The 15,416-nt window shown below is 38.7% G+C and overlaps 1 protein-coding gene across 2 annotated transcripts in view; it reads left to right on the top strand.

Moving 5' to 3' along the window:
* TMEM131 (transmembrane protein 131) overlaps positions 1-15,416 on the top strand; it is a 177,692-nt gene that overhangs the window by 43,222 nt on the left and 119,054 nt on the right. For both annotated transcript variants that reach the window (XM_018054885.1, XM_018054883.1), the window contains exon 2: positions 6,794-6,855. In XM_018054885.1, the coding sequence (XP_017910374.1) occupies positions 6,794-6,855 (62 nt within the window). The remainder of the gene's footprint in view (positions 1-6,793; positions 6,856-15,416) is intronic.

Genomic DNA, 15,416 nt, shown 5'->3' with positions numbered 1-15,416 from the left:
AATAAATGTCTTTGTTACTCTCAGACATCATAGTGATGTAAGTGAATATGAGAAGCTTAAAGTACATCCTACTGAGCTCAGTTTCATAGAGTAAATGCTAGTAGAATCCTAAAAGCCAGAAGTTCAGCCCCCTGTGTTTATGCATCCGGCTTTCCTCCCTTTGTATAGGAATATATGCCTGATTTTAAAACTGAGGTTGCTTGAAGGTACTTCTGGTGCGAGCATTAGCATCACTTTATGTTGAAAGTAAACAGTTCTTGGTGTAGAAGCTTAGGTTCTGAGGTCCCATGGTTGAAATTTATGGCCCCTCTCAAGCCACTTTCTTGCTGAGTGACCCTGAGCCTAACCTCACTGAGCCTTTATCTTCAAATGGAGTCCATAAATATCTGTATCATGAAACTGGTTTGGCGTTTAGTGACACAGTGATCGATAATCATCAGCTATTTTCCTTCTGCACGAGGTCTTCGCTGTGGCACTCGGGCTTTCTCTAGTTGCAGCGCACACGGTCGTTCTAGCTGCAGTGTGACTTAGTTGCCATGCGCCATGTGGGGTCTTAGTTCCCCAGCCAGGGAGCAAACCCACATCCCTGCTTTGGAAGGCAGATTCTTAACCACTGAACCGCCAGGAAAGTCCCCTAGACATCATTCTTTCTTCTACATCTGGTTGCTGCTCTAACTGGAAAACACTGGGACAGCTTAGAATTCCATTAGTGTATAAAATAAGGGACAGAAATTCTCAGGAGAGGAAGTAACTGTCCTTTGTGGTTTCCAATCTAGAGATGTGGCAGTATGGGGATTTGACTTGCTTGGGTTCCTTTTTGTAATCTATACCTTAATAACTGTTAACACATTAAATGACTAAGTACGTATCTAGTGTCACTTCTGCTTTTCTAGACGTATAAAGTTATTAAGATCGATCACTTAGAGTAAAATACTCTAATTTATTTTATGCCAGAGTTGAATCCTGTTCATTTCTACATGCTTCAAGGAAAGCTGTTGATGAATAACACAATATTCTCCTTTCAAGACTTTATAATAGCTGCTGGTCTTTTTTTTTTTTTTTTCCACCTAAGGTATCTCATGTATTTTTTCTTAAAGCTCCTAAATTATATTATTAAATTAGGTATTATATACCCAAGTTATATTACTACTTTTCTATATTTAGGAAAGCTCTCATCAGTTAGATAAAGGTCTGACCTTGGTTGTTGATGGACTCTTACATGATGGTTGTTGTATCATAATTCATGTTGTTTGGTCACTAAGTTGTGTCTGACTGTTTGTGACCCTGTGGGCTACAACACGCCAGGCTTCCCAGTCCTTCACTATCTCCTGGAGTTTGCACAAACTCATGTCCATTGAGTCAGTGATGCCGTCCAACCATCCGATACTCTGTCGCCCCCTTCTTCTCCTGCCCTCAATCTTTCCCAGCATCAGAGTCTTTTCCAGTGAGTTGGCTTTTGGCAGCAGGTGGCCAGAGTATTGGAGCTTCAGCATCAGTCCTTCCAATGAATATTCAGGGTTGATTTTCTTTAGGATTGACTGGTTTGATCTCTTGCTGCGCATGGGACTCTCAAGAGTTTTCTCCAGCACCACAGTTCAAAGGCATCAGTTCTTCGGCTCTCAGCATTCTTTATGGTCCAACTCTCACATCTGTACATGACTACTGGAAAACCATGGCTCTGATAGCAGCCACCAGATGCAGCGCGTTGCTGTCACTTTGTTTGTTTGTTTGTTTTCTCTGCTAGCTAATGGAAAGCTTCTGACTGGGAGTTAGTCAGTGTACTCACACAGACATCTCAGAACTAGCAGTAACTTTTTGTCTGCCACATTGTGGGTGTCTGGCTGTTTCAGTTAATTCTTGTTAGGTCATTGTGTCCTTGCATCAGTATACCTGTTTTCAACAAGAGCATAACAAAAAGCTTTTCTGGATCATCTAAAATGTCACTTTATGTTAAAAGGAGGGGGAAGTGATGAGAAATGGATGGGTATGCTGGGCATAGCCTTTTATTTCACAGTCCTTTTTTTCTTAATAGTCTGTTGCTTTATTTGGATATATTTTTGTGTACTCCAGATGTGCTCTATGTCAGTAATTCCCTTGTAGCCATTAGCTCTGATCTTAGTTTGGAAATTCAACCTCAAGCTAGGACTAGAGAGAATCAGAAGTAATTCATTTGTATCAGTGGATGCAAATAATCAGTACTTGTGCCTGAGCAGAAAGATGAAATTTCATTCACACACAGAATTGTTGAATGTTCTCTGTATATGAAGAACTGGTGAGGAACCCTTGCTCCTCAGGGTAGAGCAAGTTGGCACTGAGGTTGAAGAGAAACACGAGAAATGGAGGGACAGGGCTTTCCACAAAATAAAATCAGGGTGCTATTATTAGAGTAGGAAGAAATGGATGCTCAGCAGGCAGCAAAGACATCATCCAAGTAGGTAAAGTGATGTAATTATTTCACTGGCATCTTGGCTGCCCCATGACTTTCAGCTTTGGTCACACTGGAAAAGCCAGGTACATGGGTTAGACAGTAGGCTTCTTCCTGAATACACAAAGACCAACAAAGAGGAGTCAGGGAGGGTCATATTAAAATAAGTAAAACACCACTGTTTTGTGGGTTAAAAAAAATAGGCTTTCATTTTAGAACAGTTTTAGATTTACGTAAAAATTCCAAATATAGTACAGAGTTGCCCTTGCCCAGTTTGGCCTATTATTAACATCTCATACTTATATGGTCCTTTTTTTTTTTTTTTTTTTTTGCAATTGAACCAGTTTTAGTACATTATTATTAAATTCATATTTTATTCGTTTCCTCAGATCTTACCTAAATGAAAAGGTTTTCCCTTTTCTTTTTAAGAATGCCATCCAAAATACAGCATTACATCTAGTAATCGTGTCTCCTTAGGCTCCTTTGATCTATGACAGTTTCTCAGACGTTTCTTGTATTTGATGACCTCAGCAGTTTTCAGGAGTGTACTGATCGGGTGTTTTTCTAGAATGTCCCTCAGCTGAGATTTGCCTGATGTTTTTCTCACGATGAGTCTGGAGTTACGTGATTTGGGAGGAAGACCTTAGAGACAGAGTGCCATTTTCGTTTCAGCATATCAAGGGTGCTGTCCCCGTAGCTTTTACTCTGGATGTTGATCTCGATCATCTGACTGAGGTAGCATTTGTCAGCTTTCTCCATTGTAAACTTACTCTTTCTTTCCTCTTTTCCATACTGTTTTCTTTGGAAGGGGTCACCATGGGCGTTCATGCTTAAGGAATGGGCAGTTATGTTCCACCTTCTAAGTAAAAGAGCTTCTACATAAATTATTTAGAATTCTTCTCCCCTATTATTCACTTATTCATTCATTCATTTATTTGTACCAGTATAGACTCATAAATACTTATTACATACTCTGGGTTTTAATCCAGTACTACTTGACTTCATTGCTCAAGTTGTTGCAGCTTTGGCCATTTGGGTACTCTTCCTGTTTACTCTACATCTCTCTGACATAGCAGCATCAGTGGAGGGTTTTTTGTTTTGTCTTTTTTTTTTTTAAGTACTTTCTTTCTGGCACAAGTTTCACCTTTTGTTTCTCCCCCCCCAACCCCAGTCCTAGATTCAGCCATTTCTGTAAGAAGCCCCCATTCCTTTTATTGGAGAATGGTATTAGGACCCAAGATCTGTGTGCTATATATATGCTTTTTGCTGTTAGGTTGTAATATATGTATGTATACCTATCAGTGTATAGGCACATCAGTAAATGTTTCTATAGGTAACCATCTGTATCTTTGTTATGTTCAACATCAGTTTGTGCGATGTTGTTAACTCTAATCCGTTACCAGGTGGATCACTCTAGCCTCCTTCCCTTGCTTTTTTGTGAACTCTTATTCAAGCAGTGAGAATTCTTGACAATCACCATCCACCATTCATATATTTAATGGTTGAATTCAAGAATACATGTAGAGCAGCGTCAGGATGGTTAACCCAAACCATAGGGGAAATCCCAGGGCTGATCTCCTTCAGAATGGACTGGTTGGATCTCCTTGCAGTCCAAGGGACACTCAAGAGTCTTCTCCAGCAACACAGTTCAAAAGCATCAGTTCTTCGGCGCTCAGCTTTCTTCACAGTCCAACTCTCACATCCGTACATGACCGTCTTACTGATTCTACTCATTTTCAAATTACTTAGGTCAGCACCTTTCACCTCACCCATTTCCGCGAGATGGTTTCCTACTTTTAGAATAGAAATAAGTGGTTTTGGCATATTCTGCAGTCTGCCCTGGGATCCCGGATCTCCTAAAATGATTTTTTTTTTATTGCTTACACTAGGTTTACTATGTTGTAAAGTTCTGTTTTTAATAAATGCATAGGGTCATATGCATCTCACTTTACAGTGTCATATAGAAGGCTGCTTTGAAAAATTCCATATAGTTTCCTTATTTCACTCTTCCTTTCTCTCCAAACCCCTCATAACCACTGATCTTATTACCATCTTCCAGAATGTCATATACTTAAAATCATAGAGCATTCAGCCCTTTCTTTTACTTTTTATCACTGAGTAAATACTCTAACAACAAACTGGTTCCAAATAGGAAAAGGAGTACGGCAAGGCTGTATATTGTCACCCTGCTTATTTAACTTACATGAAGAGTGCATCATGAGAAACGCTGGGCTGGAAGAAGCACAAGCTGGAATCAAGATTGCCGGGAGAAATATCAATAACCCCAGATATGCAGATGACACCACCCTTATGGCAGAAAGTGAAGAGGAACTCAAAAGCCTCTTGATGAAAGTGAAAGAGGAGAGTGAAAAAGTTGGCTTAAAGCTCAACATTCAGAAAACGAAGATCATGGCATCTGGTCCCATCACTTCATGGCAAATAGATGGGGAAACAGTGTCAGACTTTATTTTTGGGGGCTCCAGAATCACTGCAGATGGTGATTGCAGCCATGAAATTAAAAGACGCTTACTCCTTGGAAGGAAAGTTATGACCAACCTAGATAGCATATTGAAAAGCAGAGATATTACTTTGCCAACAAGGGTCCGTCTAGTCAAGGCTGTGGTTTTTCCAGTGGTCATGTATGGATGTGAGAGTTGGACTATGAAGAAAGCCGAGTGCAGAAGAATTGATGCTTTTGAACTGTGGTGTTGGAGAAGACTCTTGAGAGTCCTTTGGACTGCAAGGGGATCCAACCAGTCCATCCTAAAGGAGACCAGTCCTGGGTGTTCATTGGAAGGACTGATGCTAAGGCTGAAACTCCAGTACTTTGGCCGTCTCATGTGAAGAGTTGACTCATTGGAAAAGACCTTGATGCTGGGAGGGATTGTGGGCAGGAGGAGAAGGGGAGGACAGAGGATGAGATGGCTGGATGGCATCACTGACTCAATGCACATGAGTCTGAGTGAACTCCAGGAGTTGGTGATGGACAGGGAGGCCTGGCGTGCTGCGATTCATGGGGTCACAAAGAGTTGGATACGAGTGAGCGACTGAGCTGAACTGAATACTCCATTGTATGGATAATCTACATTTGTCTCTGTTGTTGTTGTTATTTAGTTGCTAAATTGTGTCTGACTGTTTGTGACCCCAAGGACTGCAGCATGCCAAGCTCTTCTATCCTCCACCGTCTCCCAGAATTTGCGTATATTCACGTCCATTGAGTAGGTGATGCTATCTAACCTATGCTAGCTCATCCTCTGCTAGCCCCTTCTCCTTTTGCCTTCAGTCTTTCCCAGCATCAGGATCTTTTCCAGTGAGTTAGCACTTTGCGTCAGGTTACCAAAGTATTGGAGCTTCAGCTTCAGTATCAGTCCTTCCAACGAATATTCAGGACTAATTTCCTTTACAATTGACTGGTTTGATAGCCTTGCAGTGCAAGGAACTCTCAGGAATCTTCTCAGCACCACAATTAGAAAGCATAAATTCTTCAGCACCTAGCCGCCTTAGGTCATCCAGCTCTCACATCTGTAAATGACTACTGGAAAGCCATAGCTTTGACTATATAGACTTCTCGGCACCTCAGTTAGAAAGCATCAGTTCTTCAGCACCTAGCCTTCTTAGGTCGTCCAGCTCTCACATCCATACATGACTACTGGAAAACCATAGCTTTGATTATATGGATCTTTGTCGGCAAAGTGATGTCTCTGCTTTTTAATATGCTGTCTAGATTTGTCATAGCTTTCCTTCCAAGGAGCAAAACGTCTTTTAATTTCATCACTGCAGTTAACCATCTGCAGTGATTTTTGGAGCCCCTAAAAACAAAATCTGTCATTGCTTCCGCTTTTTCCCCTTCTATTTGCCCTTAAGTGATGGGACCAGATGCCATGATCTTAGTTCTTTTAATGTTAAATTTCAAGTCAGCTTTTTCTTTACTCACCTATCAAAGGACATCTTGATTGTGTCCAGTTTTCGAAGGTTATGAACAAACCTGCTTATAAGGAGTTGCTTGCAGATTTTTGTGTGGACATAAGTTTTCAAATCATTAGGTAAATACTTGGAGCACAGTTACTGCAGCTAGTTGAACTTTATTTCATGCTTTCTGGCAGTATAGCAGGAATAAATATTTTGTGAGTGGCTTACATAGTTTGTACGTTGTTAAAACTACTTTCTAACTGGATTGTTTCAGTTCAAGCATTTCATAGTTACTAAAATCCTGAAGTGTTAGTTATATTTTCCTCTTTAACCATTACCATCAAGCAGTAGTATGTTTTAAAAGCGTTAACTTATAGCAATTAATTTTTAATTAAAAGATTTTACTTACATGAAATTTCTTTTCCTGTTAAGTGACAATCTGTTTTGTTTCCATCACAGCATTTATTCAGTCGGAGAGCATAATAGAAGTGCTGCGTTTTGATGATGGAGGGCTTCTACAGGTAATTTTATTTTAAGTTTGAAGAATTATTCAAGGCTCGTTGTCAAGCCTTGAATAAAATCTGATTATTGTTTTTCTTTTAAAATGTAACTGGTTCAAATGCAATATATTGTATGAGCTTTATATGCAGACAGGTCAGTAGAGTCATGGGTAATAATACAAACCTTCTTAGCTGTGTGAATTATCTTTAAATTAAATATTTGTAGGGGATGTTGGGAGGATAGGTGGCGAGTGTCAGATCAAGAGCAGTGGAATTGCTGGTAAACTCTATAGAGTATGGAGCCACTGAGGAAAACACATGAATTCGGATGTTGGACCTTAGATGCTTATCTGGAGGAGAACTCCAGAGGATATATGTACTGTGGATTTACATTTATGTCATCCTTCCCCTAGCCGTCCTAAGCCATGTCTTTAAATACATTGTGCATAAAATTAGAAGGTGTAATCTGATAAAAATCCTATCCTTCCTTTCAGATCTAGCTCACATATCACCATGAAGCCTATTTTAGTCTTCCCAGCTCAAAAATCAGTTCTAGGATTTCAGAGCTGAATGAAACAATAAATGACATTTTAACCACTCCTGATTTTCATGGCTGCTTTTCCCCTTTCTTCAAAACTTTTGCCGTATTCTGTGCTTATCCTATAGTATCACCACCTTCATAATAATAACATGTGTTTTCAAGTGTCATGTTATTTGGTAACATGACTGATAATTTGTTACTTTTTATATTCAAGGGAAACCAAGGTTTAAAAGATTTAGAAGATTGCTCAAAATGTCATGACTTTGCAGTAATGGGACTGGTATTGGAATTCTGTTCTTCTCACTTCGGGTGTGGTAGAAATACATTTGTGATTGTTCATACCTCTATTACATGATAGTGCCAATCATGTATTTGTTTACTTAATTATAAACTAAATACATGACTTAAATATGGTTCTGAAAAAAACATTTCCTGAAGCTCATAATGAGGGCAGGAAAGTAAAAATTAAGTTTGATCAAGGCAACAAATAATTCTGCTAGGGGCCTGGAGTAAGATTTCTATTTGTGTTGTGGTGTAAATTTAGGTTTTAGGCACCAAGCCAGACAAAGAAGCAAGAAAAAAGGTGATGGGTTGTAAAGTTCTTTTTCTCTGACAGTGAAGCAAATAGATGCTTTGGACAACAACTGTTTCCCTGCTTCTAAACTTCTAGATAAACTTACTCTGCTTTTACCTAAGAGACGTTAAGAGACACGTACATCAGGCACTGGCTGCACTGTGCCTACAGAATGTCTTTGTGTGGCTTTTTATATTTTAAAAGTGAATAAAACAAGATATATAATGATCTCTGGGTTTGTAAAGCCACCTCGTGAGAAAGTGGTCTTAGTCTCTTTTTTTTAATTCTTTAATCTCTTGCAGGGTAAGAACTTGGAGAGCCTGTAGGAGTGACCATTTGAAATATCTCCTTTCTGGTGATTTGTAGGATCTAGAGAGCAGGCGACTCAGTACTGAATTTCTGAAAACAATTTTCCAAATATAGTTATTTATTACTGATTAAAGGTGGATTTATGTCTTTTAGGAACTAGACATATGGGTTGCAAGTGGAAAATTCTGAAAGCTTGACGTGTTTTGCTGGTGGTGGGAGTCGGGGGCCGTCAATCCATATCTCAAAGGACTTGGGTATGGAAGAGCTTGTCACCTGGGATGTCATTTGCTCATACCTTTTGGATCTGCTGCTATGCTTGGACCAGAGCTTGGGGGTGACCTCAGAGTTCTATACCAAAGATAAGATAATTTTAGACTGCACTGTTAAGGGCAGGTAGTACTAAAGTGCTAAACTCAGCCACAGTGAAACCGCATTGAGACTCCAGCAGAGTGCCTGATGTTGGGGTGCTATACGTAATGGATCATATATCTTCAACTAACAGAATATTAGACCCTTTGAATAGAAATGTGTAAGAATCATTCATTTTAATGTTGAAGGATGTTTCCTAGGAACAGCAGTTTTGATTTTGACATAATGTCATTCTTTCTGGCAATAACTTGCCATTAAGTTCAGCTGTTTCTTAAACAGCTCCTGGTTTCTTGTGATTAGAACAACAGTATGTACACGTAGTATTTCTGTGGCAGGATACATATCAGGTTTCTCCAAATTAAATTACAGCTAAAGCAAGGAGAGAGTCAAAGCAGCAGCTTTGTTTGACATGATTTATAATTAGAATTTTGCCTGAGAGTGTTCCCTCCCAGATTGTGGAATTTATGTTATATTTTTGTGTTTTGGCTCATAGTGATTTTTTAAGTCCTAAAAATTAATTGATGGTAAGTCAATAAAAATTGTTCCAGCTCATAAAAAATTTGCTAGAAAAATTGGACTTGATTTTCTTGTTTTCCAAAGATAAGGAAGACGAGACTCATAAAAGTTAAATAATTTGCTCAGTGTTCAGTTGTTAGAGCAAGAACCTGGCATCTAGTAATTACGCAGCTTCCTGGTATCAGAGCTCTTTCCACAGTAGGACACGTGGGCAGTTCTTTCCAGTGCATCCCTTGGTGATGCCAGGGTATGATGAGACATCGTGGCAGTGCTCTTAGCCCGTGTGTTCTGTAGGTGGTGCTTTGGCTGTTGTCATTCCCGGTTGACAGGGCTGCTAAGCTTTGGTACATAGAACAAGGAAGCTGAATTCATTTCTTAGATGAGAACAAGATGAGCACAAACACTTGAGGATTCTTCCTCAGGATCTTGCTGAGAACCCCAGCTGACACATAATCATAGAAAAAATCTGTTGAGGAGCAGTGTGGAGAAAATTATAGTAGAGAGCATACTTGACAGTGAAATGCTACAAGTTTTATCTCTGAGATGAAGACTGGGTTAGAGATGCCCACTAAACACCACTGATACTCAACATCATCCTAGTTGTAGCCAGTAAGGCAAGAAAAATAATCAAAAACTTAAAAGGATTAGAAAGGAGGAAATAAAATGTTATTCACCTCAGATTATGATGTTTATGGAGATAATCCAAAGTCTGGAGATAAGTTACTAGATTCAGTAAGCACTTTAGCAAGTTTTCTGGTTAACAGTTGATATGTAAAACACAAGTGCATCTCTACATTTTATGTTGAACCATATGAATTAAACCCCTTTTATAGATCAGAAAAGGCAACAGAGTCCAGCCCAACTCATACATATATGGATACTTGAGTTATGAATCACTGAAGAATGTTGGGGAACACTCAGTAAAGGGTGCTGGAACAAGTGAACATCTATGACCTCCCACTGATAACAAAAATACTGTAACTGTTTTGGAGCTCTGGAGTCTTTTGAAGGCTTATAACTTCAGGGGGAAGGCTTGAAGTAAATTAAAGTAGAATATAGTCCGTTTCAGCTCTTAGCATAAAAGCAGTTATCCACCCTCACCCGCTGGCCCCATGGCAGGCAGCTGTGCAGCGTTTGTCAAACAGCTTGCCCACACCTTGCAGGATCCTGGGTGGCCAAAAAAGGACTCTGTCCTCTAGGTATTGGGGATCCCTGTCCTGACTGCTGCTTTTGATCTCAGAGGTTAGACAAAGAGGCAGGTGGCCATTGTTGTTGCAATTCCTCCACTGTTAAAAAGTTCATCATCCTTAAGTGACCTTCAAAAGCTATTGCATAATTGACAGAAATGAGAAAAATCATTTTGAATGTTCAGGGAAGGGCCTGGGTTCATAAAAGACCCGAGAAGACCTTAAGATTAGGCCTCAGGCTTATCTTTGCATAGATACAGCCTGCAAAAATTATAAAACCAAAAACAATAAACAGAAACAAGCAGGTGGCAAACTCTGGAAAAGGAGGAGAATCTGACATCCAGAGTCATTACATTATTGGATTCAGATATCCAGGTTTAAACAAAAATCACAGTGTGTTTAAAAAAAAAAAAACATGAAAAATGACTCATTCAAACAAAAAATTAATCAACAGAAACCATCTCTGAAAAAGACCTGATAGCAGGTCTACTTACATATTTAAGCTAGATATACTTTAAAAACAGTCATTTTAAGGATGCTCAAAGAGCTAAAGGAAGATGTGGAGAAAATCAAGAAAACAACATATGAACAAAATGAAAATATCAATAGAAATATAGAAAGCCTGAAAAGTAAAAGAGGGTGACGCTATCACGATGGCAGCATTGGCAGCCCTAGCTCTCATTCTTGTTCAGAAACACTGACATGACAGTAACTATTGATACCAAAACCCTTGAAGAGAAATTAGAATCCACATAAGAAGCACAAGTACCCCTAGAAGGGCACAAGCCAAGAGCAGTCGGATTTTTCTGGTAAGAGTAATACTGACTTTCCTTTAATCATTCATCTTTTTGTTCCTCAGAATCAAGAATTTCCATAGTCTTATCTTCCAGTTTGATGGTTCTTTCTTCTGCTTGCTCAAATCTGCCTTTGAATCTCTCTAATGAAGTTTTCGTTTCAGTTACTGTACAATATTTAAGTTTTGCGAGATGAGTAAGTTCAGGAGATTTAGTGTACAATATGGCTGTAATTAATAATACTGTGTTATATGCTTGAAATTTGCTCGGCTAGTAGTTCTTAATCGTTCTCACAAAAGAAAATTTTATAAAGTGATCATTTCACAATATATATATATATTAAAACATCACATTGTATGCCTTAAATGTAAATAATTTTTGTTTTCTAATTATACCTCAAGTACAGTAACTGAAATGAAGAACTCTTGATTCTGAGGAACAGAAAGATGAAGAATTAAAGAAAAGTCACTGGATCCTATGACCATCAAGTGGACCAACATATGCAGTGTCCTAAAAAATAAAAAGACAGAGAGAACACTTGAAGAAATAATGGCTGAAAATGCCACAGATTGATGTGAATGTAAGCATCCAAGAAGCTCAGTGAACTCCAAGTAAGATGAACTCAGAGGTGAACACTGGGACATGTTAAATCAGACCTTTAAAAGACAAAATCTTGAAAGCAACAAGAGAAAAGGGACTCATCACGTGAAAAAGATCCTCAATAAGTTATCAAGAGATTTCTTATCACAAACTTTGGAGACCCGAAGGCAGTGGGCCCCATATTCAAAGTGCTATAAGGAAAAGACTATCAACCAAGAATCCTATTTCTGGCAAACCCGCTCTTCAGAAGTGAGGGAGAAATTAAGACATTTCCAGATAAATGAAAGCTGAGGAAGCTCATTACCATTAGACCTAACCCTTGCCAGAAATGCTGAAGAGAGTCCTGCAGGTAAAAATGAAAGAACACTAAACGACGTAAAGCCACGTGAAGAAATAAAGATCACAGTAGAAGTAAAAACATGGGCAGCTTACAAGCTGGTATTATTGAAACAGTAGTTTCAAACTCCACATCTGGTTTTCTACATTATTTAAGAAAAGAAAACCTAATAGTCTAAAAGCAATGATTAGTGCCACTTTGGTTTGTAACTTCACATTTTGGTTTCTACATAAAGAATATATACTTAAAATAACTATTTGGTTTTGGATACAAAGTATATAAAGAATAAATTCTGTGACATCAACTGAAAGAAGTAGGGATGGAGCTGAAAAGAAGGACAGATTGAGTGTGATTGAGTTAAAGCTGATAAAAATTCAAATTAAAGTGTTACAACTTTAGGATATTTGATTAATCCACATGGTAACCACAAAGAAAATAATATAGGAAATACACACAAAAAAATTTAAACATTTCACTTCAAAAAAGTCACCTGAGACAAACGATGACAGGATTGAAGGAAATGAGGGATGAAAACAGTATAGGGCGTGAAGAAAACAAACAGCAGAATGACAGACTTGAAGCGACCATTGAGGCTAAGCTGGTATTAGTTCAAACAAGTCTGTTGTAAATTTAACGTACAACTTACAGTCTCCACTTAGGGTAATGCTAAGAAAATAACGTAAAATATGTGTAAGAGGAGATGAGTGGCCGGCTTCAGCACAAGCTGAACAATTAAGCTAAAAGAAGTCAGTTTTAGGAAATTCCCTGGCAGTCCGGTGGTTAAGACTCTGCACTTCCACTGTAAGGATGCCTGGTCAAGCAACCAAGACCCTGCATGCCACCTGGCACAGCCAGAAAAATGAAGTCTCTGAATGTTGCCAAATGCCCCTGGAAGAAAAAAATTGTCCCCAGTTGAGAACCACTAGGTTACAGGGATAAACATATATTATTCTTGTGATAAGCAAATTTAGTAATATTTGAAAACATTGCACGTATATATGTTTGCTATATACACATATGCAAGATAAGCACATATACAAGGCTTCCCTTGTAGCTCAGTCGGTAAAGAATCTGCCTGCAGTGCAGGAGACCCGGGTTCGATCCCTGGGTTGGGAAGATCCCCTGGAGAAGGAAATGGCAACCCACTCCAGTATCCTTGCCTGGAAAATCTCATGGACAGAGGAACCTGGTGGATTGCAGTCCATGGGGTCACAAAGAGTCAGGCACGACTGAGTGACTAACCCAACACACATATATGTTTGCAGAGTCTTTTCCATTTGTTTGGAAGAGTTTCCTCTCTATATCCCTGTGGGATGCTCTCTGAGAGAGAAACAGGGCTCAGACTCCTCTGGAATTGGGGCCTAACAGTGAGGTAGGCTGAGGTCGGAGCCCTTAAATGCTGTGGAAGGGTGGAGTCTGAATGGTGGGCAGGAAGGAGTCCGTGCTTACCTTTGTGGATAGACACAGTGAAAAGATCATCAGCAGTATGTCAGGCGTCAGCAGCTTCATGTATTGTGATTCAGTGAAGTTTTCTTTGCAGTATTCTAAGTATGTCTTCTGTTTGATAGAAGATACAGAAAGACACGGCGCAGGCGTTTTCTTGGGCCCTGAGTACTCCTGACAGACCCTTATCTCTGAGCATGAAGCTCAGAGGTTTCTGCTAGTCACATGGGGAAATAGGAAATCTGAGTTTCTTGTAGGGATTGCTTCACAGTTTAGAGAGCTAGCCATCTTTTTCATATGATTACTGGCCATTTGTTTTTCTTTAAGTGAATTGCCTCTTGCTCTTGTTTCAGTTACAATATTCTTTCCCCCAGTTTCTTTATTTTTCTTTCTTTTTACTGTTATAAAAATACTTGCAAGATCTTTTCATTGTTGCTAATATAACGCTTGTTTGCTTGATTTTTCTTTTTTGGGGAGAGAGGGTGGATGTATTTACCCTGTTTATTTTTGCTCATTCTTCAGCTTTCAAGGTTTTCTGCATCATTTTGTATTATATTTACAGTTCATAGTTGAGACTTTGCTTTTTTGACACGATCCTTTTGTTTTTCTAAATAGAGAAGTTTATCTCATTTAATCATACTGTATATGTGTTTACTGTAGTCCATCTAATTTTTATACTTGCCTTTTTTATCTCTTGATTTAGAGGCTTAATTTTGATATGTATTTAAGATATTTTTAAGCCTTTATTTCTTAAGTTACTTCATACACACAGTAGTGTCTATTATGATTTTCCCTTTTCTCTCAATATTTAGAGTTTTATTATTGGCACGTGCTGAGATCTTTATTCTTGTTTGTTATAGTTAAACGACTTTACTATTTTGTGGCTTATGCCTCAAAAACAATATTTACTTTCAGCTTTGCAAACCATATTTCCACAGTTCCTTTACTGTATCTTTCACAAGACAGCTTCCTTATTTGCAATTCTTCATGAGTAATCTTCTTGGCCAGATTTTCTTCATGAAGATATTTTTTTCCCCTTCAGAAAGTATACATGGATGATACACTTCTTAAGTCTCCTTTCTGTCAACTCCAGATGGGGGCCACAGACCTGGAATTCTTAGATAGTACTTTTTTATTCAAGTAAAGTGACATACAGAAAACTGTTTAAAGTGTACAGTTTGGAAAGTTTGACCATACCCCTGTGAAAGCATTACTACAATCACAATAATAAATATATGTATCGATGGCCCCCAAAGTTTACTTGCGACCCTTGGTAATCACTTCACCTTCACTCAGCATCAGTCATCAAGGCATGGTGACCTACAATAATGTTCAACATGGGAAAGACTGTCCATACTAAGGGTTGGCAAGAACGTGCAATAATAGACTTTCATACATTGCTGGTGGGAATGTAAAACAGAATCATCGTTATAGAAGAGGCTTGGCAATTTCTAAAGTTAAACTTAAAACACCTACAAATGTGACCAACCCACTCCACTCCTAGATAACTGCCCAAGGGAAACAAAAGCATATGTCCAAATACAAGAATGTTTGTAGCATCTTTATTCAGAGTAGGTCCAATACTGGAACAATCCAGATTTCCTTCAGCAGATGAACTGACACAGTCATCAAGACAGTACGGTACTGGCACAAAGACAGAAACATAGATCAGTGGAACAAAATAGAAAGCCCAGAGATAAATCCACACACCTATGGACACCTTATATTCGACAAAGGAGGCAAGAATATACAATGGATTAAAGACATTCTCTTTAACGAGTGGTGCTGGAAAAACTGGTCAACCACTTATAAAAGAATGAAACTAGAACACTGTCTAACACCATACACAAAAATAAACTCAAAATGGATTAAAGATCTAAACGTAAGACCAGAAACTATAAAACTCCTAGAG

Source organism: Capra hircus, chromosome 11 (genome assembly GCF_001704415.2).
Source record: "Capra hircus breed San Clemente chromosome 11, ASM170441v1, whole genome shotgun sequence".
NCBI classification, from domain to species: domain Eukaryota; kingdom Metazoa; phylum Chordata; class Mammalia; order Artiodactyla; family Bovidae; genus Capra; species Capra hircus.
Note: the sequence above shows the minus strand (reverse complement) of the source record. Positions and strands in the feature narration are given on the sequence as shown.